Source organism: Dendrobates tinctorius, unplaced genomic scaffold (genome assembly GCF_039654945.1).
Source record: "Dendrobates tinctorius isolate UK_male_01 unplaced genomic scaffold, ASM3965494v1 ptg000120l, whole genome shotgun sequence".
Classification (NCBI taxonomy): Eukaryota; Metazoa; Chordata; class Amphibia; order Anura; family Dendrobatidae; genus Dendrobates; species Dendrobates tinctorius.
The window spans coordinates 42,047,567-42,074,521 of NW_027361788.1; the positions used below are offsets into that span (position 1 = coordinate 42,047,567).

The 26,955-nt window shown below is 44.1% G+C and overlaps 1 protein-coding gene across 1 annotated transcript in view; it reads right to left on the minus strand.

Annotated features, from left to right (window-relative positions):
• Nucleotides 1-26,955, minus strand: part of LOC141046673 (ficolin-1-B-like) — a 170,447-nt gene that overhangs the window by 124,771 nt on the left and 18,721 nt on the right. Inside the window, exons 8-9 of the mRNA XM_073541249.1 lie at nt 24,111-24,164; nt 23,619-23,651 (exon numbers count right to left, since the gene is read on the minus strand). Coding sequence (XP_073397350.1) covers nt 23,619-23,651; nt 24,111-24,164 — 87 coding nt within the window. The remainder of the gene's footprint in view (nt 1-23,618; nt 23,652-24,110; nt 24,165-26,955) is intronic.

The following is a 26,955-nucleotide window of genomic DNA, read 5'->3' on the forward strand; positions in this document are numbered from 1 at the left end:
TTTGACATCTCTTGCAAGCCTCAATTCATTTTCAGCTTTAGATAATCTGATTTGTTCCCTGCAGGTTCTGCAGACAGCATTATATTCTTCTTTAGATATGCCTCCCTCTTTCCATTTTATAAACATTTTTTTCTTCCTTTTTAGCATGTGCTTAAGTTCTGTGTTCATCCATCCTGGTTTCCTTAAATGCTTCCTATTCTTCCCTCTTTTCGGAATTGTTAACAACTGTGCTTTGAGAATTTCATTTTTCAAGATTTCCCATCCTTCCTGGACATTTTTGTCTTTAAGGATATCCAGCCATTGGATCCCTCCAATTCTCTTTCTGAATCCCTTAAAATCTGCCTTTCTGAAATCTAACCTTGACGTCTGAGTCTTCACAGGTCTTCCGCCTCTAGTTATCCAAAATTCTAAAATAGCATGGTCGCTACCTCCTAGGGTCCCAGCCACTTTTACCTCCTCAACCATTTCCTCCTTGTTTATAAGGATTAGATCCAAGGTAGCAGTTCCCCTTGTTTTCTCCCCTACCTTTTGGAAGATAAAGTTGTCAGCAAGAGAGGATAAGAATTTCCTTGACCTGTTAGTTTTGCCTGAGAGAGATTCCCAACAAATGTCTGGATAGTTGAAATCTCCCATGACAACTATGTCATATTTTTTGGAGAACTTGGCCATTTGATGCATAAAGAGTTCATCCATATCTTCAGCTTGCACAGGCGGCCTGTAGTAAATGCCTACAATGGTGTCCTTTCCATTGTTCTGTCCTTGTATTCTTACCCAAACAGTTTCCACAGAACTCCGTCTCTGAAGCTTCAATCTCTGTGCAGATATATGCGCTTCTAACATACAATGCGACACCTCCTCCTCGTTTCTCAAGTCTGTTTCTTGCAAATAAGTTGTATCCTTCTAGCCTTGTATTCCAATCATGTGTATTGTCCCACCAAGTTTCAGTGATTCCAATGACATCATATTTCTTTTCCTGTGTTAGTAGTTCAAATTCTCCTTGTTTGTTGCCCATGCTTTGTGCATTAGTATAGAAACATTTTAGTTTGTGATAGGTTTCTCTTTCTCCAATATTTTTATTAATTAGATTCTTTTGTCTTTGTTCTTCCTTTCCACTTCTAATAGCAGAGTTCTCAATAGCATTTGTCAGGTGTATGGCTTTTTCTGGTCTTTTGCTTCCCTTCCAATGTTGTTCTAGTTTAAAGCTCTCCTTACAAGTGTAGCAAGGCGACTTCCAAATACATGTTTTCCAGTCTTCGTAAGGTGCACCCCATCTCTAGCAAGTAGTCCATCGTATAGGTAATTCACTCCGTGATCCAGAAATCCAAATCGTTGCTGATGGCACCATCGACGTAGCCAGTTGTTCACCTGCAGAATCTTATTCCACCTCCTTGTTCCATGGCCATCCACTGGGAGGATGGAAGAGAAGACCACCTGCGCTCCCAGTTCTTTCACTTTCTTGCCTAAGTCTTCAAAGTCTCTGCAGATGGTTTCCAGGTCGTTTCTTGCAGTGTCATTTGTCCCCACATGTAGTAGCAGGAATGGGTAGTCATCTGTAGGTCTGAAGAGTCCTGATATCCTGTCAGACACATCTTTAATTCTTGCACCTGGAAGACAGCACATTTCTCTTGAAGTTATATCCGGTCTGCAGATAGCGGCCTCTGTTCCTCTCAACAGTGAATCCCCCATGACCACCACTCTCCGTTTCTTCTTCACAACATTTTTCTTTCTCCATCCAGGAGGACTCTGAAGGCGTACAAGGTTGCTGTTTGTTGGCAAAGTCTTATCCTGATGTATTTCTTCATCGTTTTCCTGCGTGAGAGCCTGGTACTGGTTCCTGAGCAGTATGGGTGCTGACAGCCTCCCGATCCACCTGCTTCTCTGGGTCACATGCTTCCATTCCTCTGTTTCTTCAGGTGCACTTCGAATTTCTTCTCTTTCTGTAACATGAAGAGATAATTCTGCTCTGTCCAAGAACTCTTCACCTTCCTTAATGATCTTCAACGTAGCTAACCTCTCTTCGAGATTTTGCAACTTTTCCTCCAACAGGGACACAAGCTTGCATTTGTGGCATGTGAAGTTTGGCTTTTCCACTGGTAAATCTGTGAACATGTAGCAAGAAATGCAGCTCACCAAATGGCTCCTGGCCTCTTCCATATTGAGATTTCTTAAAAACGATGAAAGATGAGCCAAAATTTTTCCGATTTCCTCTTTTCAGCTGCAACGGCCAAAACCCAGTGATCGTTGAGCTCGCAGAGACTCTTCACTTATCCCAGAAGGTACTGGGAATATGCAAATTATCTCCTCAAGACTCTTCCCCTGGTTTTCCGATTTCCTCTTTTCAGCTGCAACGGCCAAAACCCAGTGATCATTGAGCTCGCAGAGACTCTTCACTTATCCCAGAAGGCACTGGGAATATGCAAATGATCTCCTCAAGACTCTTCCCCTGGTTTTCCCATTTCCTCTTTTCAGCTGCAACGGCCAAAACCCAGTGATCGTTGAGCTCGCAGAGACTCTTCACTTATCCCAGAAGGTACTGGGAATATGCAAATGATCTCCTCAAGACTCTTCCCCTGGTTTGTACACAGTGACTACACCAGCAGAATAGTGAGTGCAGCTCTACTCAGCTGCTCCTCATTGTGCTAATTGAGGGTGTGTACGCTGCTGATCCTGCTGTGTGCTCCTAAGCTCCTGAGAATCAGCACCTCTCCACTCAGGGACCTGCTCTCTCTCTCTTAATGTTATGTTTTTCATTTTTATAATAAAAGATCTACAGGATGTAACTCAAGATCCGTACAGGATCAGTAATGTAATGTATGTACACAGTGACTGCACCAGCAGAATAGTGAGTGCAGCTCTGGAGTATAATACAGGATGTAACTCAGGATCAGTACAGGATCAGTAATGTAATGTATGTACACAGTGACTACACCTGCAGAATAGTGAGTGCAGCTCTGGAGTATAATACAGGATGTAACTCAGGATCAGTACAGGATCAGTAATGTAATGTATGTACACAGTGACTGCAGCAGCAGAATAGTGAGTGCAGTTCTGGAGTATAATACAGGATGTAACTCAGGATCAGTAATGTAATGTATGTACACAGTGACTGCACCAGCAGAATACAGACTGCAGCTCTGGGGTATAATACAGGATGTAACTCAGGATCAGTACAGGATCAGTAATGTAATGTATGTACACAGTGACTGCACCAGCAGAATAGTGAGTGCAGCTCTGGGGTATAATACAGGATGTAGCTCAGGATCAGTAATGTAATGTATGTACACAGTGACTGCACCAGCAGAATAGTGAGTGCAGTTCTGGAGTATAATACAGGATGTAACTCAGGATCAGTAATGTAATGTATGTACACAGTGACTGCACCAGCAGAATACAGACTGCAGCTCTGGGGTATAATACAGGATGTAACTCAGGATCAGTACAGGATCAGTAATGTAATGTATGTTCACAGTGACTGCACCAGCAGAATAGTGACTGCAGCTCTGGGGTATAATACAGGATGTAGCTCAGGATCAGTATAGGATAAGTAAGATAATGTATGTACACAGTGACTACACCAGCAGAATAGTGAGTGCAGCTCTACTCAGCTGCTCCTCATTGTGCTAATTGAGGGTGTGTACGCTGCTGATCCTGCTGTGTGCTCCTAAGCTCCTGAGAATCAGCACCTCTCCACTCAGGGACCTGCTCTCTCTCTCTCTTAATGTTATGTTTTTCATTTTTATAATAAAAGATCTACAGGATGTAACTCAAGATCCGTACAGGATCAGTAATGTAATGTATGTACACAGTGATTGCACCAGCAGAATAGTGAGTGCAGTTCTGGAGTATAATACAGGATGTAACTCAGGATCAGTACAGGATCAGTAATGTAATGTATGTACACAGTGACTGCACCAGCAGAATAGTGAGTGCAGCTCTGGAGTATAATACAGGATGTAACTCAGGATCAGTACAGGATCAGTAATGTAATGTATGTACACAGTGACTGCACCAGCAGAATAGTGAGTGCAGCTCTGGAGTATAATACAGGATGTAACTCAGGATCAGTAATGTAATGTATGTACACAGTGACTGCACCAGCAGAATAGGGAGTACAGCTCTGGAGTATAATACAGGATGTAACTCAGGATCAGTACAGGATCAGTAATGTAATGTATGTACACAGTGACTGCACCAGCAGAATAGTGAGTGCAGTTCTGGAGTATAATACAGGATGGAACTCAGGATCAGTACAGGATCAGTAATGTAATGTATGTACACAGTGACTGCACCAGCAGAATAGTGAGTGCAGCTCTGGGGTATAATACAGGATGTAGCTCAGGATCAGTATAGGATAAGTAAGATAATGTATGTACACAGTGACTACACCAGCAGAATAGTGAGTGCAGCTCTACTCAGCTGCTCCTCATTGTGCTAATTGAGGGTGTGTACGCTGCTGATCTTGCTGTGTGCTCCTAAGCTCCTGAGAATCAGCACCTCTCCACTCAGGGACCTGCTCTCTCTCTTACCCAGGGAGGGAGTGGACTTCCTGGGATGAGTGAAGGAGCCAAGTCCCAGGCTTCTGTTTCCCGGTCCAGGCTGGCGGGGGGCAGAAGAAACCAGCAACCGGCCTGCACATCAGAGAACTTGGGGGTGAGGCGCTTCACCAGAAGTCGCAGCAATGTGGCGAGACCCAGAAAAGCCGCAAGGCTTCCAACATGGAGGAGAAGCCTGCTAGCAGGGTGCAAGATGGCGGTCCTTCCAGAGGAAAGCTGAGTTCTCACGTAGTAGAGTCCGACCTCACTGAAGAAGGTTGGGGGTTGCAGAAGTCCCAGGAGTCTGTGTCCACCTATGCCTCCAGGGTCATGAGCCATCTCCGTGAGTATGAAGAGGAGAGTAAGACCATCAGGAGGCTCTGGGAGGAGCTGCGCTGCACAAGCGCTAAAGCTGCAGGTGCCTCAAAGCCGTGGAGGAATCAGCTCCAAGCGGAGATAAAGAAACTAAAGCTTGAAATTAATGAGCTGGAGGTGAGGAAAGCCTTCCCTCATGGAAAAACTAATAAATGAAGACAGATTTAGAGAAATGGCTGATAACAGAGAGCAAAGGCAGATGGGACTGCAGCCTGAAAGCCAGGTGGATAATGATGAGTAAGAGGAGGATGATCAGCAGAATGCCCCACCTGGCAGCCTGCAAAGTCACCTACAGGCCACGTGCAGTGAGCTCCCTGCAGGACAGGCGACATTGACATCTGGTGCAAAATAAAGGATAGAATCTCCAGCGCTGGACTTCAGTTAAAAATTCATCATTTATTATAAATTCTTAAAATCGGACAAGAAAAAAGTATGAATAAGGACATACAGGCAGATGGGGTCTCTGGTGGTCTCCAACCAACGCGTTTCGACCTAGAAGGTCTTACTCATGGTTCACACTAGACCAATACTGACGACTACAAGTAATACAAAGACTGGTAAATCACAGGTGTTGGACAAAAGAATTAATGAAAATAGGGAGTATCCCTACCAGTTAACTCTTGCAAAACATTCAGCCTAATGTGGAGCTGAAATATACATTAACCCTTTTACCATTAGTAAATGAAATAATATACGATAATATATGTAATAATATATAAAATAATATGTACGATACATAGCCAGGAAAGCTCCTGCTTTGAGCGATATCTTATCCCCCAGTCTGTTTATCAGCAATAGGAGAACCAAAAATAATACTTGGTTGTCATATAAAGGCTTCTCCAAATGTGGACATCATCCCTGTAAAGTCTGCAATTATGTGGTTAAAACCAGCAGATTTACTTCTAGTGTTACTGGCATATCATACCCTATTCAGTCTCACATAAATTGTAATTCAGAAGGAGTAATATATGTTATTGAATGCGTTTTTTGTAACCTACAATATGTAGGCTGTACAATAGGACCTCTTAAAAAGAGAATTAGGAAACATTTGTCAGAAGCTACCAGCAACAATTATAATATCTCAGCAGTTTCTTATCATTGTAAAACTGTTCATGGAGGTAAAACTGATAGTCTCAAAATTATAGCAATAGAGAAAGTCTATAGATCTACTAGAGGAGGTGATTTCAGGAGAAAATTATTAAATCGTGAATCCTTCTGGATTTTTAAATTAAATACAAGAGTACCATTAGGTCTGAACAAACGACTTGATTTAATATTGCAATTAGATTGATATTTTCTTCTGTATATTTACATTTATTTAGTCCTATTTAATTCTGGTTATTCTGATAATTTTAGTGATTGTTACTTTGTTTATTAATATTATACTACTTAATGAAGGTTGTTTTTTGTTTTTTTTTTGCCATTCATTATATTCTTATGATATTTTTTCATTAGCTTTTATTTATTTTTTTCTGTTTTTCCGACAAGTCTTTGTTTATATTATTTCATTTACTAATGGTAAAAGGGTTAATGTATATTTCAGCTCCACATTAGGCTGAATGTTTTGCAAGAGTTAACTGGTAGGGATACTCCCTATTTTCATTAATTCTTTTGTCCAACACCTGTGATTTACCAGTCTTTGTATTACTTGTAGTCGTCAGTATTGGTCTAGTGTGAACCATGAGTAAGACCTTCTAGGTCGAAACGCGTTGGTTGGAGACCACCAGAGACCCCATCTGCCTGTATGTCCTTATTCATACTTTTTTCTTGTCCGATTTTAAGAATTTATAATAAATGATGAATTTTTAACTGAAGTCCAGTGCTGGAGATTCTATCCTTTATTTTGCTTCAGTCAACGCCCCTGATCAAGGTGACTCCGTGCGCAGGAGGATTATGGATCACAACTGAGACTGGTGAGCTGACCTCCCCTTATTTTCCCTATCCTTCTACAACTATTGACATCTGGTGGCAGTTCTGCTTGCTCTGGGGAGGACAGTGACAACAGTGGCCGGGGAGTGGCTCTAATGGCGGAGATCAAGCTCCTGGAGTCCCCGGTGTGCCTTCAAAACTTCCATCTCGGTGATGATTTACTGGTGGAGGCACCTGGGGGCCAGAAGAAAAAGACAAAAAACACACCAAGCCAAAGCTACAGGAATCGGTAAGCTACGTATATGCCCCCCTCTCTGTACCCCCTGAGTCAGCAGCAGGGTCAGCTTGCTGTATAAGACCCGTTGCCCAGCCCGGGTTCTGCTGTGGATCCGGTGCAAAGGTGCGGGGAGAGTACAGAGAAAGGTAGTGAGGCGCAGAGCTCTGTCTGTTTGTAGTAGCATGGACGTAGCAGGAGGTGCATCAGCCGAGAGGCTGGACAGTGAGGGCGGCCCGGCGGCGGGTAAACAGTCAGGCCACGATACTGTGGCGTGCTCCTCAGTGGGAGAGGGGAGCAGCCCAGTGTCGGGGGCAGCTACGGTAGCCTCGGCTCCCCTGAATACTGTTGCCGCTGATCACTTAGTTGAGAAGTGGAGGCAGTGTTAGGGGGTTGTCGGGGCTGGGCTTTCCGATCCTCCCAAAGTCCTATTCTGTGTTGGTGCCGCTGGTCAACAAGATACTGATATAAAGGATCAGCAGCGCCTCACAGCAGCAAAAGATCAGAGGCGTCTGATGTCAATTGTTAAACAGCGGAAATTACCAGCTGATGATGCGGAGGGCACACGTAAGACCAGGGGTGAGGTCACCTCCAGTTCTGTGGAGGAGACTGAACCCCTTGTGCCTGATGACGCGGAGGATAAAATATCACCCCCTGTTGTCACTGGTCCAGCAGGAGTGAAATGTGGTGGGGGGGTATGAATGAGGAAAATTCTTTATCTAGTGGATTTGTTGCTGGTTTGGTGGAGGGGGTTATGGAGGTGGTTAATAATGGTACTGTTGGTGTTGATGTGGTCACTGGTCCGGTTGCCCCCCGATGTTGGCAGCACCCATTAGTACTTATGCCGCTGTCACCTCCGGGGGAAATAGGGCATCCTCCTCAACTCTGGGCTCTTGGGACGGCATGTTGCAGCGGTGTCTCCTGGAGAATCTAAAGAAGGGGAGAGAACCCTAATGGTAGAGGGTTGAGAAGTTGATCTATCCTTCTGGATAGAGCGGCATGGCCTCGGGGCTTTCCGAGAGCAAAACGGTGGGGTCCCTACCAACAGCCGGGCCTGGTAGTGTGCGTAGGAATGTGGTCATCTTCGGTTGATGCACAGTGATGAGGTTGTGGAGTTCCTGCTGAGGATGGGCTTCAAGGCAATTGAAATCTACGCCTTGATACATCCCTATTCCACGCCTGAGTTTGATGTCAGCTTTGTTCAGCCAGAGGGGCTTGAACTCTTCTGGTCGAATTATGACTTGGCAAAAAATGAGCCCAGCTGGCGAGACTTTGACATTCAGGCGGTGTCTCGCCAAAACCAAGTCAAGAAAGTGACTGTGATGACTTGTAACTAGTCGATTTCTTGTTATTACATCATGACGTGGCTTGGCTGATATAGAGACGTGGTGGAGATGCCTAAGAAGAACCGTGACAAGTTTGGTATCTGGTCAGGGGCCTGGACGTTTATGGTAAAACTTAAGTGTTCAGGTGGCACGGTTGCCCATATTCCATCATCTGCCTTCCTGGGTAGGGATCGTATCCAGATCTTCTACCAGGGGCAACCAAAGGTCTGTCACAGGTGCGGTGACCCCACACACTTTAGTGCAAACTGCACTGTGCAGAAATGTGCATTGTGTGGGGATGTCAGCCATCTTGCTGCATCTTGTGTGGAGATTAGGTGCCACCTGTGTGGTGACTTAGGTCACCCATTCAGCCGTTGTCCTCGCTCCTTCGCTAATGCAGTCGTGACCCTGGTGGGAGAAAGCCATGAGGCTAATTCTGATGGGGAAGGGACTAGCAGGGGTGAGGGAGCTGAGGGACCAAGGAGGAAAAGCAATAAAAAGATGCCTGCCCAGCTGAGGTGTCTAGTCAGGCACAGACAGGAGAGGGAGCTGGGCGAGCCCTGGGCTACTGAGGTGGCCCCTATACTGGACGCCAGTCTTGCTTCTAAGGCCCTGAGGGATGATGAGTTGGATGAGCAGGTCAGGAGGATTCACAGGGAGGAAAGTGCCACTGCCTCCGAATCCTCCCATTATGAAAGTATGGATGAGGATAATAGGCAGTGGTTAGAGGACAAGCGTAAGCTTGGTACCAAAAAGAAGAGAAAGGAGGGAGATAAAACATCTCCCGCTCTGACCAAGGTACCTAAGGAAGGAAAAATTGACTCCCCTCTGGTTGGTCTTTTTAACCGGTTCCAAGCCCTTGAGATCATCTCTTCCTCTGAGGAGGAAGCTGAAGGTGAGGTTCCGGCTTCGGCGGGGCTTACAGGGGATGCCGAGTCTCCTCCATCTCAGAATGTAAGGTCCTTGGAGGGAGGGACTGGCCCAGAGTCCAGAGAAGAGGACGATAAAAAGAAAAAGATTGTGGGAATGAACACTTATGTGTCATTAAAGAGGGGGAAGGGGAAGAAGAAAGCCATCTAATTCAATCACCAATGATGGCGGTACCCACTCCGTTGACACTGGCGTCCATTAATGTCGCCAGCATAAAGTCAAATACAGCTAGATTTGCGGCCTTTGATTTTCTCAGCCGTGTTGAAGCTGACATTTTCTTTTTGCAAGAGACCAGGCTGCCAAACATGGCAGACATGTTTAGAGCTAAGAGGGAGTGGAGACTCGGGCCCTCCTATTGGTCTCTTGGTGCCGAGCTGTATAGCGAAGTGGCGGTCCTTTTTACTGTCCCGGTGGAATGCCGATGAATTATTGAGTTACAAATGGGGAGGTGCCTGATCTTAGATGTCCTCATGAAAGGACAAAAGCTCAGGCTCATTAACATCTATGGTCCCCAATCTAAGTGGGACGGGAAGTGTCTCTTTATGAGGATCAAGCCCTACCTTTTTACAAGTCGGCAAGTTGTCTTTGGAGAGGACTTCAATACTGTCACGAGGCCCCAAGATAGAGGCGGTTCCAGAAACAAGCTGACTTATGATAGCGTCGCCCTTAATAGTATAGCTAGTGAGGCTCGCCTGGTGGATGCCCACTTTCGGCACACACCAGGCCACGAGGGGTTCACCTATCACAGAGGGAACTGTAGGTCCAGAATAGATAGGTTTTTGGAGGCTCAATTCGTCTCTCTTGGAAGAAGCTGATATAAGACAGTCCTTTGATTTTCTACAGAGCCAAGTACCCTTACTGGATCTTTGTAGTATTAAGTCAGAGTGGTGGGAGATGTTCAAGAAAAGGGTGGCGAGATTCTTCCGCCAGCTCTCGAGCCTAAGGAGTCTGAACAGGTACCACCTGTGTCAGGGTCTGAGGAGGAAACTCGAGCATCTTGTCTCAACTGGAGGTAGCCACGAGGAGATCTCCATAGTGAAATCTTTGCTCATGAGGTGTCAGTATGACTCGTAGACACGCATCTTTTTGAGAGGGATTACGGGAAGTACCGCTCACCCGACCCTTACAGAAACTGCAAGATGTCAGTGAATAGTAAAGTGGTTACAGGACTGGTCGACACTACGGGGTACCTGAGGCGATCCAGATCAGGGATCCTGGAGGTTGTCAGATCCTTCTACTCGCACCTCTTGGGGAAGAGGGATCTTGATTGGGATGAGATGTCAGCTTTCCTAGCTGAAGCCGTCCCTGAACCAGGGATAGACCCCTCTCTTGACATTTTGACAGAGATTATCAGGGAAGATGAAGTTAAGTTGGCGATTGAAGGGCTTGCCCCCCCCCCAAAAAAAAATCGCCCTATCCAGATGGCTTAACATCTGAGTTCTATAAGACCTTTAACCCCTTAAGCCCCAAGGGTGGTTTGCACGTTCATGACCGGACCAATTTTTACAATTCTGACCACTGTCCCTTTATGAGGTAATAACTCTGAAATGCTTCCATGGATCCTGGTGATTCTGACATTGTTTTCTCACGACATATTGTACTTCATGCTAGTGGTAAAATTTCATTCAAATAACTTGTGTTTATTTGTGAAAAAAGCAGAAATTTGGCGAAAATTTTGAAAATTTCGCAATTTTCCAACTTTGAATTTTTATGCCCTTAAATCACAAAGATACGGCACACAAAAAACTTGATAAGTAACATTTCCCACATGTTTACTTTGCATCAGCACAATTTTGGAGCCAAAATTTTTTTTTGTTAGGAAGTTATAAGGGTTAAAAATTAACCAGCGATTTCTCATTTTTGCAACACCATTTTATTTTTACAGACCACATCACATTTGAAGCCACTTTGAGGGGTCTATATGAGAGAAAATACCAAAAAGTGACACCATCCTAAAAACTGCACCCCTTAAGGTGCTCAAAACCACATTCAAGAAGTGTATTAACCCTTTAGGTGCGTCACAGGAATTTTTTCAATATTTAAAAAAAATGAACATTTAACTTTTTTTCACAAAAAAAATACTTCAGGTTGAATTTTTTTTTATTTTACCAAGGGTAACAGGAGAAATTGGACATCAAAAGTTATTGTGCAATTTGTCCTGAGTACTCTGATACCTGAAACGTGGGGGGGAACCACTGTTTCGGCACATGGCTGAGCTCAGAAGGGAAGGAGCGCCGTTTGACTTTTTCAATGCAAAATTGGCTGGAATTCAAATCGGACGCCATATCACGTTTGGAGAGCCCCTGATGTACCTAAATAGTGGAAACCCCCCACAATTGACCCTATTTTGGAAACTAGACCCCCCAAGGAACTTATCTAGATATGTGGTGAGAACTTTGAACCCACAAGGGCTTCACAGAAGTTTATAACGTACAGCGGTACAATTAAAAAAATCATTTTTTCCACAAAAATGATCTTTTCACCCCCAATTTTTATTTTCCCAAGGGTAACAGGACCCTAAAAGTTATTGTGCAATTTGTCCTGAGTACGCTTATACCCCATATGTGGGGGTAGACCACTATTTGGGCGCATGGCAGAGCTTGGAAGGGAAGCAGCGCCATTTGACATTTTTGGCTGGAATTGAGATCGGACACCATGTCGCGTTTGAAAAGCGCCTGATGTACCAAAACAGTGGAAACCCCCCACAAATGACACCACTTTGGAAACTAGACCCCCCAAGGAACTTATCTAAAAGTGTGGTGAGCACTTTGACCCCTCCAGTGCTTCACAGAAGTTTATAACGCCCGGGCGTGAAAATAAAAAAATCGTATTTTTTCCACAAACATGATCTTTTAGTCACCAATTTTTTTATTTTCCCAAGGGCACCAGGAGAAATTGGACCCCAAAAGTTGTTGTCCAATTTGTCCTGAGTATGCTGATACCCCATATGTGGGAGAAAACTACTGTATGGGCACACGTCGGGGCTCGGAAGGGAAGTAGTGACGTTTTGGAATGCAGACTTTGATGGAATGGTCTGCGGGTGTCATGTTGTTTTTGGAGAGCCCCTGATGTACCTAAACAGTGGAAACCCCCCACAAGTGACCCCATTTTGGAAACTAGACCCCCTAAGGAACTTATCTAGTTGTGTTGTGAGCGCTTTGAACCCTCCAGTGCTTTACAGAAGTTTATAACGACCGGGCGTGGAAATAAAAAAATCGTATTTTTTCAATAAACATGATCTTTTAGTCCCCATTTTTTTATTTTCCCAAGGGTAACAGAAGAAATTGGACCCCAAAAGTTGTTCTGCAATTTGTCCTGAGTACGCTTATACCTCATATGTGGGAGAAAACTACTGTATGGGCACACGTCGGGGCTCGGAAGGGAAGTAGTGACGTTTTGGAATGCAGACTTTGATGGATTGGTCTGCGGGTGTCATGTGCGTTTGGAGAGCCCCTGATCTACCTAAACTATTGAAACTCCCCACAAGTGACCCCATTTTGGAAACTAGACCCCCCCACGGAACTTATCTAGATGTGTGGTGAGCACTTTGAACCCCCAAGTGCTTCACAGAAGTTTATAACGCCCGGGCGTGAAAATAAAAAAATCATTTTTTTCCACAAAAATGATATTTTTCCCCCAATTTTTTATTTTCCTAAGGGTAACAGGAGAAATTGGACCCCAAAAGCTGTTTTGCAATTTGTCATGAGTAGGCTGATACCCAATATGTGGGGGTAAAACACTGTTTGGGCGCAAGGCAGAGCTTGGAAGGGAAATCGCACCATTTGACTTTTTCAGCGCAGAATTGGCTGGAATTGAGATCAGACGCCATGTTGCATTTGGAGAGCACCTGATGTACCCAAACAGTGGAAACCCCCCAATTCTAACTCCAACCCTAACCCCAACACACCCCTAACCCTAATCTCAGCCCTAACCCTAGCCCTAACCCTAACCCTAATGGGAAAATGGAAATAAATACATTTTCTTTTATTTTTATTAATTTCCCTAACTAAGGGGGTGATAACGGGGGGGTTTGATTTACTATTTATGGTGGTTTTTATGTTTGGCAGCTGTCACACGCTAAAAGACGCTTTTTATTGTAAAAATAGTTTTTGCATCACCACATATTGAGAGCTATAATTTTTCCGTATTTTGACCCACCAAGTCATGTGAGGTCTTATTTTTTGCGGGACGAGTTGACGTTTTTATTTGTACCATTTTCGGGCAGGTGACATTTTTTGATCGCTTTTTATTCCGATTTTTGGGACACAGAATGAACAAAAACCAGCGTTTCATGAATTTTTTTTTGGGGGGGTGCGTTTACACCATTCCACGTGCGGTAAAATTGATAAAGCGGTTTTATTCTTTGGGTCAGTACGGTTACAGCGATACCTCATTTAGGTCTTTTTTTAGGTTTTGTCGGTTTTATGCAATGAAAACTATTTTATATAAAAAATAATTATTTTTGCATTGCTTTATTCTGTGAGCTATAACTTTTTTATTTTTTCACTGATGATGCTGTATGATGGCTCGTTTTTTGCGGGACAAGATGTTGTTTTCAGCAGTACCAAGGATATTTATATGCGTCTTTTTGATTGCGCGTTATTGCACTTTTTGTTCGGTGGTATGATAATAAATCATTATTTTTTGCTTCGTTTTTTATTTTTATTTTTTAAGAGGTTTGCTAAAGGGGTTCACTAATGGGACAGTTTTATAGTGCAGGTCGTTACGGACGCAGTGATACCAAATATGTGTACTTTTATTGCTGTTTTGTTTTTTTATTTCCAAAAAATGAATTTACTGGGGGAATATTTTTTTTTTTTATTCTAATTTATTTGGCGATTTTTTTAAAAATTATTTTAATACTTTTTTGTTTTTTAACTTTATTACCTTGTCCCAGGTGGGACATCACTGTCCTGTGACAGATCGCTGATCTGTCACATAATAGATCACTGACAGATCAGCCATCTGTCACAGGCATTGAAGCAGACTTCCTCATGCCTGCGCTTTGCAGGCACTGAGGAAGCCAGCTCCCTGCAGGCCCCCGAAGGCCCCCGTCACCATCTTGGATTCGGGGGCCTGCAGGGAAGGAGTGCACCGCAGCAGCGTTGCACATTGCGCTGCCGTGGGGGGCTCAGGGAAGCACGGAGGGAGCCCCCTCCCTGCCGATGCTTCCCTTTAACCCCCGGTACACCGCGATCGTGTTTGATCGCAGTGTGCAAGGGGTTAACGTGTCGGGGCGGTCCGTGACCGCCCCTGACACATTGTGCTGGGTGTCAGCTGTGATAATCAGCTGACACCCGGCCGCGATCAGTGGCGCTCACCACGTGGGCGCCGCTGATCACTATGACGTACTATCCCGTCCCTGGGAATTAAGTCCCAGGGCACATGGACGGGATAGTACGTCATTTGGGATTAAGGGGTTAAGGACGCTTTGGTTCCCCTCTTGACTGAGGTATTCAATGAGTGTCTTTCCTCACGCACTCTGCCAAAGTCAATGAGGAGGTCTGCCCTGATCATCTTGTCAAAGGGTAAGGACCCATTGTGCATTGAGAATTGGTGTCATATAGCGTTCTCAATGCAGACAGGAAGGTTCTGGCAAAGGTGCTGTTTAATCAGCTGGTGAAATTTGCAACCCAACTCCTTTTGGAGGCCCAGCTTTGCTCTGTTCCAGGTCAGAGCACATTTAGTGCTGTGCTTGGTGTCCGGGAGGAGGAGAAGCAGGGTAGGGCTGGTCACTGTAAGGGGTACATGCTGTCACTGGACCAGGCAAAAGCATTTGATTGGGTTTATCACGAGTACCTCTGGTCTGTCTTTCTGAGATATGGACTGCCGGGGGGGGTTGCTGATTGGCTTAAAACCTTGTACGGTGGGGCAGAGTTTCACGCTTGTGAACGGTTGGATTGGCAGCTCTTTTGAGGTTGGATCTGGTGTTCTCCAGGGTTGTCCCTTGGGCCCACTGATGTACGTGTTTGCGATTTGCCCACTTCTTAGAAGGGTGGATCCTGGACCATTGGCCAGGATCGGGATGAACCGGGCAGCACCAGAATCCACTCTGAAGGTGGTGGCGTATGCCGATGATGTTACTGTTTTTGTTTCCTCTCATGAGAAGGTAGGGTGGCTGATGTCAGAGGTAGATCGCTACTCGGAGGCATCCGGATGCAAGATCAACCGGGATAAGTGTGAGTCTCTGGCTGGGAGGAGGAGATCCTGGTTTTGATCTCCCGGACACCCTTCCAGGACCCAAAGTCTCTGCAAAAGTCCTTGGCATCGAATTTGGCCAGGGGGATTTGTTATGAATTCTCTTTCTGGGCTCCCTCTGGTGGTTACTGAAGGTAGTGGAGCTGGTCAGAGTGATAGAGGTGTTGCGAGTTCTCTTTCTGTGCTCCCTCTGGTGGTTACTGGAGGTAGTGGAGCTGGTCAGATTGACAGAGGCTTGCGACCTGATAATGATGATGACGATTGGAGATCTGGGGTTTGTGACTGGTGTATTTAAGACAGCTGACTTCCTTCAGTCCCTGCTGGTGATTTTCTTCCTGTGCCTTCTGAGGTGTGATGTCTGATGTCTCCTGCTCTGTTCTTGCATGGTTCAGCTAAGTGGCTCATTTGCTAATCTTTTTGCATTTGATCTGATTTTGTCTATCTCTGCTTTGTGCGGGTCAGCTTGCTCCTGCTGGGGCTGTGCTGGATCACCACCCATATGTTACGGCTTGTGTCAGTTTGTTTTGTCCCCTGTTATATTGGTCTCTGTTTGCTTTGCTTTCAGTATATACCAGAGTGCTGATTTATTGGGGGCGAAGTCGTGTGACTTCAGTGTTTTTTGTGCATCAGACGTGTTGGATTTTTCAGGGTTTTTTGCATGATTGCAGACAGTGTCTTTCCTTTCCTGTCCTGTCTAGTCAGTTTGGGCCCCATCATTTGCTCAGTCTATTTTTCTGCCTGTGTATGTGTTTTCATCTTGTCTCACCGACAGTATATGTTTGGGGGCTGTCTATTCCTTTGGGGTCTGCTCTGGGGCAGTTTAGATTTCACCTTTCTTGCTTTAGGCTGAGTTAGTTCTCCGGCTGTGCCGAGGCGTCTAGGGCATCGTAGGTACGCTTCATGGCTACTACTAGTTGTGTGGATAGGAACAGGGGTCTGAAATCCACTTAGTTCCCAACCTCTCTGGTTTTCTGTGACTTAGCCTGGTCCTGTTATCCTCCTCGGTGACCCATTCAAAACAGGGATTACCCCAAACAAAATTGGGACAGCAGGCTAGAGATCACCACTCAGAAGGTGTACCAATGGAAGGGTTGGTCTTTGACTCTAAGGGTAAGGGTAAACCTGATCAAAACTTACCTGCTCCCTTTATTTATTTATCTAGACATTGTGTGCATCTTGCCGGTGTCTCTCTGGACTCGGGTCTACAGTTTGTTCTTCCAACTGTTATGGGGAAATAGACTGAACTTGATCAAGAGGGAGGTTACTTACTCTATGAGGAGACTAGGAAGGTTGGGTATAGTCAACCCTGTGTTATTCCTTGTGGATACCTTCATTAAGATCAATATTGAAAACCTCTGGAAAGAGAGGGCTTCTCCGTGGGTATTCTCCTGTTAGGGATGGTTTCAGCCTTTCTTCCAGGAATGGGAGACAGGAGGGCAAGTGAAGGATCTTCGCACACCACATGAACATCTTCCGGCTTGCGCTACGTTGGTTCCGAAGGTAATTCGCCGGTGGGGTCTGGGAATGTGCGAGATCATGACTCGGCCAAACGAAACTCCTTGACAATAGGATTCTGTTCACCCATTTTCAGAGGCCTCTGGTGCTCAGAGATTGCCCAAGTCGGGATCTTGGGGTGGGTTTGTATCTTCTGAATTCTATCAGGATCCCCTCAAAGTTTTGGGACTTGGCTTGGTGCTGCTTCCATGGGAAACTGTGTGTGAGGGACAATCTGAAGTGTAGGAGCTCTGAGGACAGGAACTGTCCTCGGGAGCTGTGGTACCGTGCTGGAAAGCATGGACCACTTCCTGCTTCGTTGTCCCTTCAACGCAGAGATGTACAACATGGTGGGCGCCTCCATTGGCTGGTCTGGGCTGGCCGGTTTCTCCTATGCGGAATGGGCCTATGGAGCATTCGGAGACCTTGGTGGTCGGGACCGCTGCACCTTATTTCTAATTAGCGCAGTGGTTAGGTATCACACGTGGAACGCATGGTGCTTAGTATCGATGCAACAGAAAATCCTCCCAGTGGACGATGTGTTTAGGACTATACTCGATGACCTGGTGAAGGTGCGCTCTCTGGAGTGTGAGAGACTTGGCACACGTAGGGCCGCTCACTTCTGGAGGGGCTTTTCTTTTAGTGTGCCCTAGTCTGGTCTTCTCCTTTCCTGGTGGTGGGCTGCTGCTGACACTGTAGAATTTTGTTTTGTTTGATCATTATACAGTGATGTAGGGCTGCAGGCGCCGAACTTGGGCTTTGTGATTTGTGGATATTGTAGTGTTCATTTCTGTATATATTGTACAGTATATAGGGATAGAGATTTGGGTGTAGGTGTTAGATTGGGCGGTGGTAAAAGGGGGGAGGTGGGTATATCTTGTGGGACTATAGGACACTAGGGTGTTTGGGAGAAAAACTGGCACTGCCTGATCTGGCTTATGAACGTTGGACATGGACTGAGGCATGAGATGTGGGAACAGCTCTCTGGTCAGTGTGAGGGTTGGGAATGGGGGCATTTATGCACACTTTATCGAAGTACAGTTTATCAAAGTACTGGCAGTTATAACATGGATGAAATGTGACACGCATCTCTATTCTCTTCATACAGGTAACCACCTCTTTCAATCTCTGCTCTGAATCAACTCCTCCATTCAATGTCAGCAAGCAGTTAATCCTGAATGCTCTATATGTCTTTTGAACTCTGCAAGCTTATATCTGGTAACCACCTCTTTCCATCTCTGCTCTGAGTCAACTCCTCCATTCAATGTCAGCAAGCAGTTAATCCTGAATGCTCTATGTCTTTTCAACTCTGCAAGCTTATATCTGGTAACCACCTCTTTCAATCCCTGCTCTGAATCAACTCCTCCATTCAATGTCAGCAAGCAGTTAATCCTGAATGCTCTATATGTCTTTTCAACTCTGCAAGCTTATATCTGTTAACCACCTCTTTCAATCTCTGCTCTGAATCAACTCCTCCATTCAATGTCAGCAAGCAGTTAATCCTGAATGCTCTATATGGCTTTTCAACTCTGCAAGCTTATATCTGGTATATATTTATTTCAACTAACTCTGCTTGTCCCCTTTTGCTCTGAGGTCAAGAAACTTTTCAAAGTTGTTTATGATGCATGTAGGCCTGGATATTGGTTTGTCTGATAATTACCTTTATTGTGCCCTGCTGTGTTAGGTTAGTTTGATTGATTAAGGAGACGAGAGAGAGAAAAAAAAATCTAAGCCTTAGATTCCTATATATTCAGACCTAGCTAAGGGGAGCATTTATGCACACTTTATCGAAGTACAGTTTATCAAAGTACTGGTAGTTATAACGTGGCAGTTAGACAGGGCAGGAGACAGGTAAGAAATTTATATAAATCTACTCCCTGTACATTTGGAGTACAACAAATATATACCATATGCATTTGTGTAATTTATATCCTGGCCGCTGCATTCACACACATTCACCGCCCTGGCATTAACTCTCTACACTCCATCCATATCGGCCCCTCACTCCTCTCCTCTCCTATGTATAGCACTCACACTCTTTTCACATTGCTAAATTGCACATATCCATTCAGTCCCACCATTCAACATAAGAGACGCTCCAACAAATCACTCAACCATCTGCTCACTCTTTCTATCCTCCTTCTCCTAGTCGCAGGAGACATTGCTCCCAACCCTGGTCCCCCATGTTATAGAAAGTCAAACCCCCCCAACTGCTACACTCAGAAACCCCTCTAATCTTATTAATATTCCCTGCATGCCTTCTGTCTCTCTTAATTGTGCCCTTTGGAATTCTCGCTCAGTGTGTAATAAACTCTCCTTCTTCCATGACTTCTTCCTTTCTAATTCTCTTAACCTCCTGGCTCTTACTGAAACCTGGATCCAGCAGTCAGACACTACCGCTGCTGCTGCTCTTTCATATGGGGGATTACACTTCTCTCATACCCCAAGATCAGACAAAAGAGCAGGTGGAGGCGTTGGTCTGCTTCTATCACCAAAATGTACCTTTCAGGTTATCCCTCAAGTATCCTCACTAGTCTTCCCTTCTTTTGAGGTCCATGCTGTCAGACTCTACACCCCCTTCTCCATGCGAGTGGCAGTAGTGTATCGTCCTCCCGGCCCCTCCCATCAGTTCCTGGATCATTTTGCCACTTGGCTTCCACATTTTCTCTCCTGTGACATCCCTACCCTCTTCATGGGCGATTTCAACATCCCCATTGCTCTTCCCCTCTCCCCATCTGCTACTCACCTTTTATCTCTAACCTCCTCGTTTGGCCTTTCACAGCTTACTAATTCTCTAACGCATGAAGATGGAAACTCCCTCGACTTGGTCTTCTCTCAGCTTTGTGCAGTGGATGATTTCACAAACTCTCCTCTCCCGCTCTCTGATCACAACCTTCTTTCATTCTCTATCAAGAACTGCCAGGCCGCTCAGGTCACCCCCACTATCCATACTTATAGAAACATACAGGTCATTAACACCCAGAAACTTACGATGAACTTGCGGTCTTCATTGGCCCCTATCTCCTCCCTCTCATGTCCTGATTCTGCACTGAAGCATTACAATGAAACACTTCAAACTGCCCTGGATGATTTTGCACCTCCTATACATAGAACAACACGACAAAGACAGCGACAACCCTGGCACACCCTGCAAACACGTTTCCTGCAGCGGTGCTCCAGGTGTGCTGAACGTCTATGGAGAAAATCCAATCTATACGAAGATTTCATCCATTATAAGTTCATGCTTAGAACATACAACACTGCCCTTCACCTCTCCAAACAAACCTATTTCAACACCCTCATCACCTCACTGTCCAATAACCCGAAACGTCTCTTTGACACTTTTCATTCTCTGCTCAACCCAAGAGTGCAGGCCCCAAACAAGTAGCTTCGAGCTCCTGATCTGGCCAATTACTTCAAAGAAAAAATTGATCATATCCGGCAGGAAATTATCTCCCAATCATCTCATACCATGCACTGTCTTCCCTCCCCCACTGCACCTAGCTCACTCTCTGAGTTTGAACCAGTCACAGAAGAAGAAGTAAGCAGGCTCCTTGCATCTTCTCGACCAACCACTTGCACCAGTGACCCATTTCCGCCCATCTGCTCCAGTCCCTTTCCCCTGCTGTCACCCATCACCTAACTAAAATATTTAACCTCTCTCTTCTGGTATCTTTCCCTCCTTATTTAAGCATGCCATCATACATCCACTACTTAAAAAACCATCCCTTGACCAAAACTGTGCCGCTAACTATCGACCTGTCTCTAATCTTCCCTTCATCTCTAAACTCCTGGAACCCCTGGTCCACTCCCGTCTGATCCGCTAGCTCTCTGATAACTCTCTTCTCGACCCTCTCCAATCCGGTTTCCGCTCTCTACATTCTACTGAAACTGCCCCCACTAAAGTCTCTAATGATCTACTAACAGCTAAATCTAACGGTCACTACTCCATGCTAATTCTCTTGGATCTCTCTGCAGCATTCGAATCGGTGGATCATCAGCTCCTCCTCACTACGCTCCGCTCCATCGGCATCAAGGACACCGTTCTCTCCTGGTTTTCCTCCTATCTCTCTGACCGCTCCTTTACTCTATCTTTTGCGGCTCCTCCTCCTCTCATCTTCCCCTTATTGTTGGGGTTCCTCAAGGATCGGTTCTAGGCCCCCTCCTCTTCTCCTTGTACACTGCCCCCATTTGGTAAAACAATCAGTAGATTTGGTTTCCAGTACCATCTCTATGCTGATGACACCCAATTATACGCTTCTTCTCCTGACATCACGCCAGCCTTTCTAGAAAACACCGGCGATTGTCTAAACGCTGTGTCTAACATCATGTCCTCACTATATCTGAAACTGAACCTGTCAAAAACTGAACTCCTTGTATTTCCTCCCTCTACTAATGCACCTATAACCGACACTGCCATTTCCATGTGTGGTTCCACTATTACTCCCCAGCAACATGCCCTCTGTCTTGAGGTCATACTTGACTCCGAGCTTTCATTCACCCCCCACATCCAATCACTGGCTCGCTCTTGTTATCTGCACCTCAAAAACGTTTCTAGAATTCGACCTTTTCTTACCTTTGACTCTGCAAAAACTCTTACTGTTTCTCTTATTCATTCTCGTCTGGACTATTGTAACTCTCTTCTAATCGGTCTCCCTCTTACCAAACTTTCCCCCCTCCAATCTGTCTTGAATGCTGCAGCCAGGATCATATTCCCCGCCAATTGTTACACCGATGTCTCTACCTTGTGCCAGTCCTTACACTGGCTACCCATCCACTCCAGAATCCAGTACAAACTTAATGCCCTCACCCACTAAGCACTCCATGGCTCAGCACCACCCTACATCTCCTCCCTTGTTTCAGTCTACCACCCTACCCGTGCCCTCCGTTCTGCTGATGACCTGAGGTTAGCATCCTCGATAATCAGAACCTCCCACTCCCGTCTCCAAGACTATACACGTGCTGCGCCAATTCTTTGGAATGCACTTCCCAGGTCAATATGGGTAGTCCCCAATCCCTACAACTTTAAGCGTGCCCTGAAAACTCATTTATTCAGACTGCCTACCGCCTCAACACATTAACCTAACTATCCCTGTGTGGCACAGTCATAAGTTTTACCATAACCAGGTTCCCCGTATCATGTTCCCACATGCTTTATGCATCTATTAGCCCTCTGTGTCCGTACTGTTACACACTTAACATTATGGCTGGTCCAAACAATCAGGGCAATTGTTACCACCCACCTTTCGTGTCTCCCCTTTTTCCCTCATAGATTGTAAGCTTGCGAGCAGGGCCCTCATTCCTCTTGGTATCTGTTATGATCTATGTGATTATTGTTATGTTGTAATGTTTATCGTCTGTACAAGTCCCTTCTGAAATGTAAAGTGCTGCGGAATATGTCGGAGCTATAGAAATAAAATTTATTATTATTATTATTATAATGGTGGGCTTGAGTGTAGGGTGTTTAGTCTTGTATATATTTGTATAGCTTGTGGTTATTTTATATATATATATTTAAAAAAAAAATGTTTATGCATATATTTATGTAGGCCTTTGTTTATTGTATTGTTTGTTATTATTTTGTTTGTTGACCGCAGCAGAAGGTGTAAGTTATTATTAGTTATTATTCTGTATATATGTATAGTATGTGTGTGAGGAGATAATGAGCGGCAGGACCAGTGTTCAGTATACAGATTATTTTCTGGCTGATATTTTGTTATGTTTCTGTTATTATTAATGTTATGTTTTTCATTTTTATAATAAAAGATCTACAGGATGTAACTCAAGATCCGTACAGGATCAGTAATGTAATGTACAGTATGTACACAGTGACTGCACCAGCAGAATAGTGACTGCAGCTCTGGGGTATAATACAGGATGTAACTCAGGATCAGTAACGTAATGTATGTACACAGTGACTGCACCAGCAGAATAGTGACTGCAGCTCTGGGGTATAATACAGGATGTAACTCAGGATCAGTACAGGATCAGTAATGTAATGTATGTACACAGTGACTGCACCAGCAGAATAGTGAGTGCAGCTCTGGGGAATAATACAGGATGTAACTCAGGATCAGTAATGTAATGTATGTACACAGTGACTGTACCAGCAGAATAGTGAGTGCAGCTCTGGAGTATAATACAGGATGTAACTCAGGATCAGTAATGTATGTCCACAGTGACTGCACCAGCAGAATAGTGAGTGCAGCTCTGAAGTATAATACAGGATGTAACTCAGGATCAGTATAGGACAAGTAATGTAATGTATGTACACAGTGACTGCACCAGCAGAATAGTGAGTGCAGCTCTGAAGTATAATACAGGATGTAACTCAGGATCAGTATAGGACAAGTAATGTAATGTATGTACACAGTGACTGCACCAGCAGAATAGTGAGTGCAGCTCTGAAGTCTAATACAGGATATAAATCAAGATCAGTACAGAATAAGTAATGTGGAACTTTTCTTATGACCTGCAATGGAGGGTTATTTCCAAAAAATAAAGAATAAGTCGCATCCAGATAAAGTCTTCAACCCAACCAGACCAGAAGTTGGAAACTGATAGTAACATCTATATGTCCATTCTCCTGGTAAATTAGTTTATGTAATAACCGTCTATTACCTTGATATTCTGCAGCTTTTTCTCCTTTGGTTCCTAAAGAAGGATGATAAAGGTGACAATTTATCTATAAATGGTTTATAGGTATCTGTGGTCAATGAACAAGAGATATATGATACCTCATGTATTCACCCAATAGGAGCAGAAAACAAGTAGGTGATACCCAGATTCATCTACATGCCAATCATCCACAGTGAGTCTTAACTGGTTGATAAATGTTATTAATATATTGAATTTGAACATTGTATTTAAGACCAGCATCATTGCATCTGAGTGATGGGGCTGAGCTACTTAGCATGTGTGACCCCCTGAACTGGATATACAACGTGGACATTCTCAAAACGAACTAAACAAACACCAGGTGGCGCCATAACAAGCATGTAACACTACAGACTGTCTGGTTCTGCAGCTCAGTCCTATCATATGAATGCCAGATGCGGCCCCTGGACAAGTTAATGTGGTCCTGTATTAGATGTCTACATGGCAAAATCTTACCTTTCTCTCCGCTTAGTCCTGTGTCACCTTTTCCACCTGGCGCTCCTTGTTCACCTTAATAAAGAAAAATGCATGAATATCTGTAGAGATGTGGTATCCCCCATCCACCTGATCGGAGCCATATACAAATACATATAGCCCAGATAATCTACTAGCCAATCAGCCACCATGCATATTAATAGCCCAATGGTGTCACCAGTCACTCGCATTGGGCTGTGCATGTAAGGCTGATTTCTCAGACTACATTCAGAATTAAAAAAGCAAACCAGAGAGCACAAAGAAAAATAACCCCTAAAATACCTTTTAATTCAATGATTAAAACATCATAATAGAAACATCCTAAATACCAGAGGGTCTAAGGCCAATAACACAGTACAAAACAAATGTCAGAGTGGATATATTTGGGGGAGCAAAAAGGCTACTCTCACCCAATGGGCCCTAATAAAGTCCCTTCCTGACTGCGGAGGTTGGCATCCTAGTTGTTGACGATGTGGTGCCCCCGCTCAATGTCGTTGTCCCTAAAAAGCCGTAGACCACCCTAAGTACACAAAACAGGATACACAGGAAAGACACATACATATATAAATATCTGAAAAAAAACCTTAGTGGGGAGAAACTAAATGTCTCATTAAGAAAAGTACTAAATACATCTCAAAGTATAGGTACACTAAATCAGGGCTTATCTCGGAGTCAAAAAGTGTTGAGAGTGCAGCTTAATAAGACTTTTCTCGTAATCAAAAAAAGCTCATATGCTGCAAAAGACAGACCACCGGGTAAATACCCATTTACTATCAAAAAAACGTCTACAGAGGGATCGAATATATCTAATAAAATCCACTAGTATATTTCTGATTTATACTCCTTGTGTATAAATCAGAAATAGCACAAAATGACAGATTCAAAATGCCTCTAGATATAATAATCCATATACTGAAAAAATTTATTGCAACAATTCAGGAATATTAAATGGACCCTGATTACAGGAGGTTAGTATCGTTCACCTCATACATAGATTCAGAAAAATTGAACATGTTGCAAACAACCAAAAGTTCTGTCAATCATAAAATGTGAAAAAAAGGCAATGCTTATCAGCCAAAGATGAGAAGGGAACCCAGCGCGTTTCATCCCTCTAAGTTGTTGAGGGTTCATCAGGGATCAAAAAGTGGGGTCTCATTACCCCTTGGCCGAGAGATCAATGCAATTTAGAATTACTCCTAACCCAAACTTAGGTCACCGTCTGGTAGAGGAGCAGTCACATGGCCTAGGTATACAGTATGTGGAAGTGAAACCAAAAAAACTGGAGTAGACTTGAATGACATGCATGATGTAAAATGTAAAAGCATGTTCACACTGGCCATAAAAGCAAGCAAAACCAAAGGAAAAAGCAATGTGTGTATATACCCTAATGAAAATAAATAAGTAAAAAAGCAAGTGCATTAAATAATATAGGGTACTTGGTAAACACTATTTTGATCAAAAAAGTATAAAGCTGTCCCACCACGGCAAGGTGTACCCATTTGAGACAGTAACTCAACGGACACCCAGCTTCAGAGGGACTATAAGTGAACTACACAGCTACACAGCTCAATACCCTATATTATTTAATGCACTTGCTTTTTTACTTATTTAATTTCATTAGGATATATACACACATTGCTTTTTCCTTTGGTTTTGCTTGCTTTTATGGCCAGTGTGAACATGCTTTTACATCATGCATGTCATTCAAGTCTACTCCAGTTCAGTTTTTTTGTTTTTTCTTCAGCATTTTTGTATTCAGTACAAATAGGTTGTGGCCTCCTTTCTACTGAGCTGTGTAGCTCACTTATAGTCCCTCTGAAGCCGGGTGTCCGTTTGGGACCCAGAGACTCTGCCACTATTCACACTAGGTAGGTTTTAACCATTAGTGTAGTTACTGTCTCAAATGGGTACACCTTGCCGTGGTGGGATAGCTTTATACTTTTTTGATCAAAATAGTGTTTACCAAGTACCCTATATTATTTAATGCACTTGCTTTTTTACTTATTTATTTTCATTAGGGTATATACACACATTGTTTTTTCCTTTTGGTTTTTCTTGCTTTTATGGCCAGTGTGAACATGCTTTTACATTATGCATGTCATTCAAGTTTACTCCAGTTCAACTTTTTTGTTTTTTCTTCAGCATTTTTATATTCAGTACGAATAGGGTGTGGCCTCCTTTCTACTGAGCTGTGTAGCTCACTTATAGTCCCTCTGAAGCCGGGTGTCCGTTTGGGACCCAGAGACTCTGCCACTGTTCACACTAGGTAAGTTTTAACCGTTAGTGTAGTTACTGTCTCAAATGGGTACGCCTTGCCGTGGTGGGACAGCTTTATACTTTTTTGATCAAAATAGTGTTTACCAAGTACCCTATATTATTTAATGCACTTGCTTTTTTACTTACTTATTTTCATTAGGGTATATACACACATTGTTTTTTCCTTTGGTTTAGTGTGTGGAAGTGGCAGTTACATACTGGCGCCCACTGCTGTTCTTTGTACTACACTTCAGAACAACGTCCACCTTAGATGGTCAGTGCTGTTCAGAAGAAACCATTTCCAGTGCACATGTTCTTATTGGGAGGTCTCAGTGGCTTTACTAGCCCTGGTCATCCAGGCCACATGCCACAAGTTAGGAGCCAAACATTTCTGAACAATATTTTTACTGAAATAAGTTGTGGCTGAAAGAAGTCGAGCAACATTTTACCCCCACCACCACCTCGCATACCATACTACCCTATGGGCACTTGTCTCTCCTTTTATTAGTATTCATATCTAGCACTATACAAACAAGAAGTATTCAGCTCACCCCTCTTCACTCCTGATCAC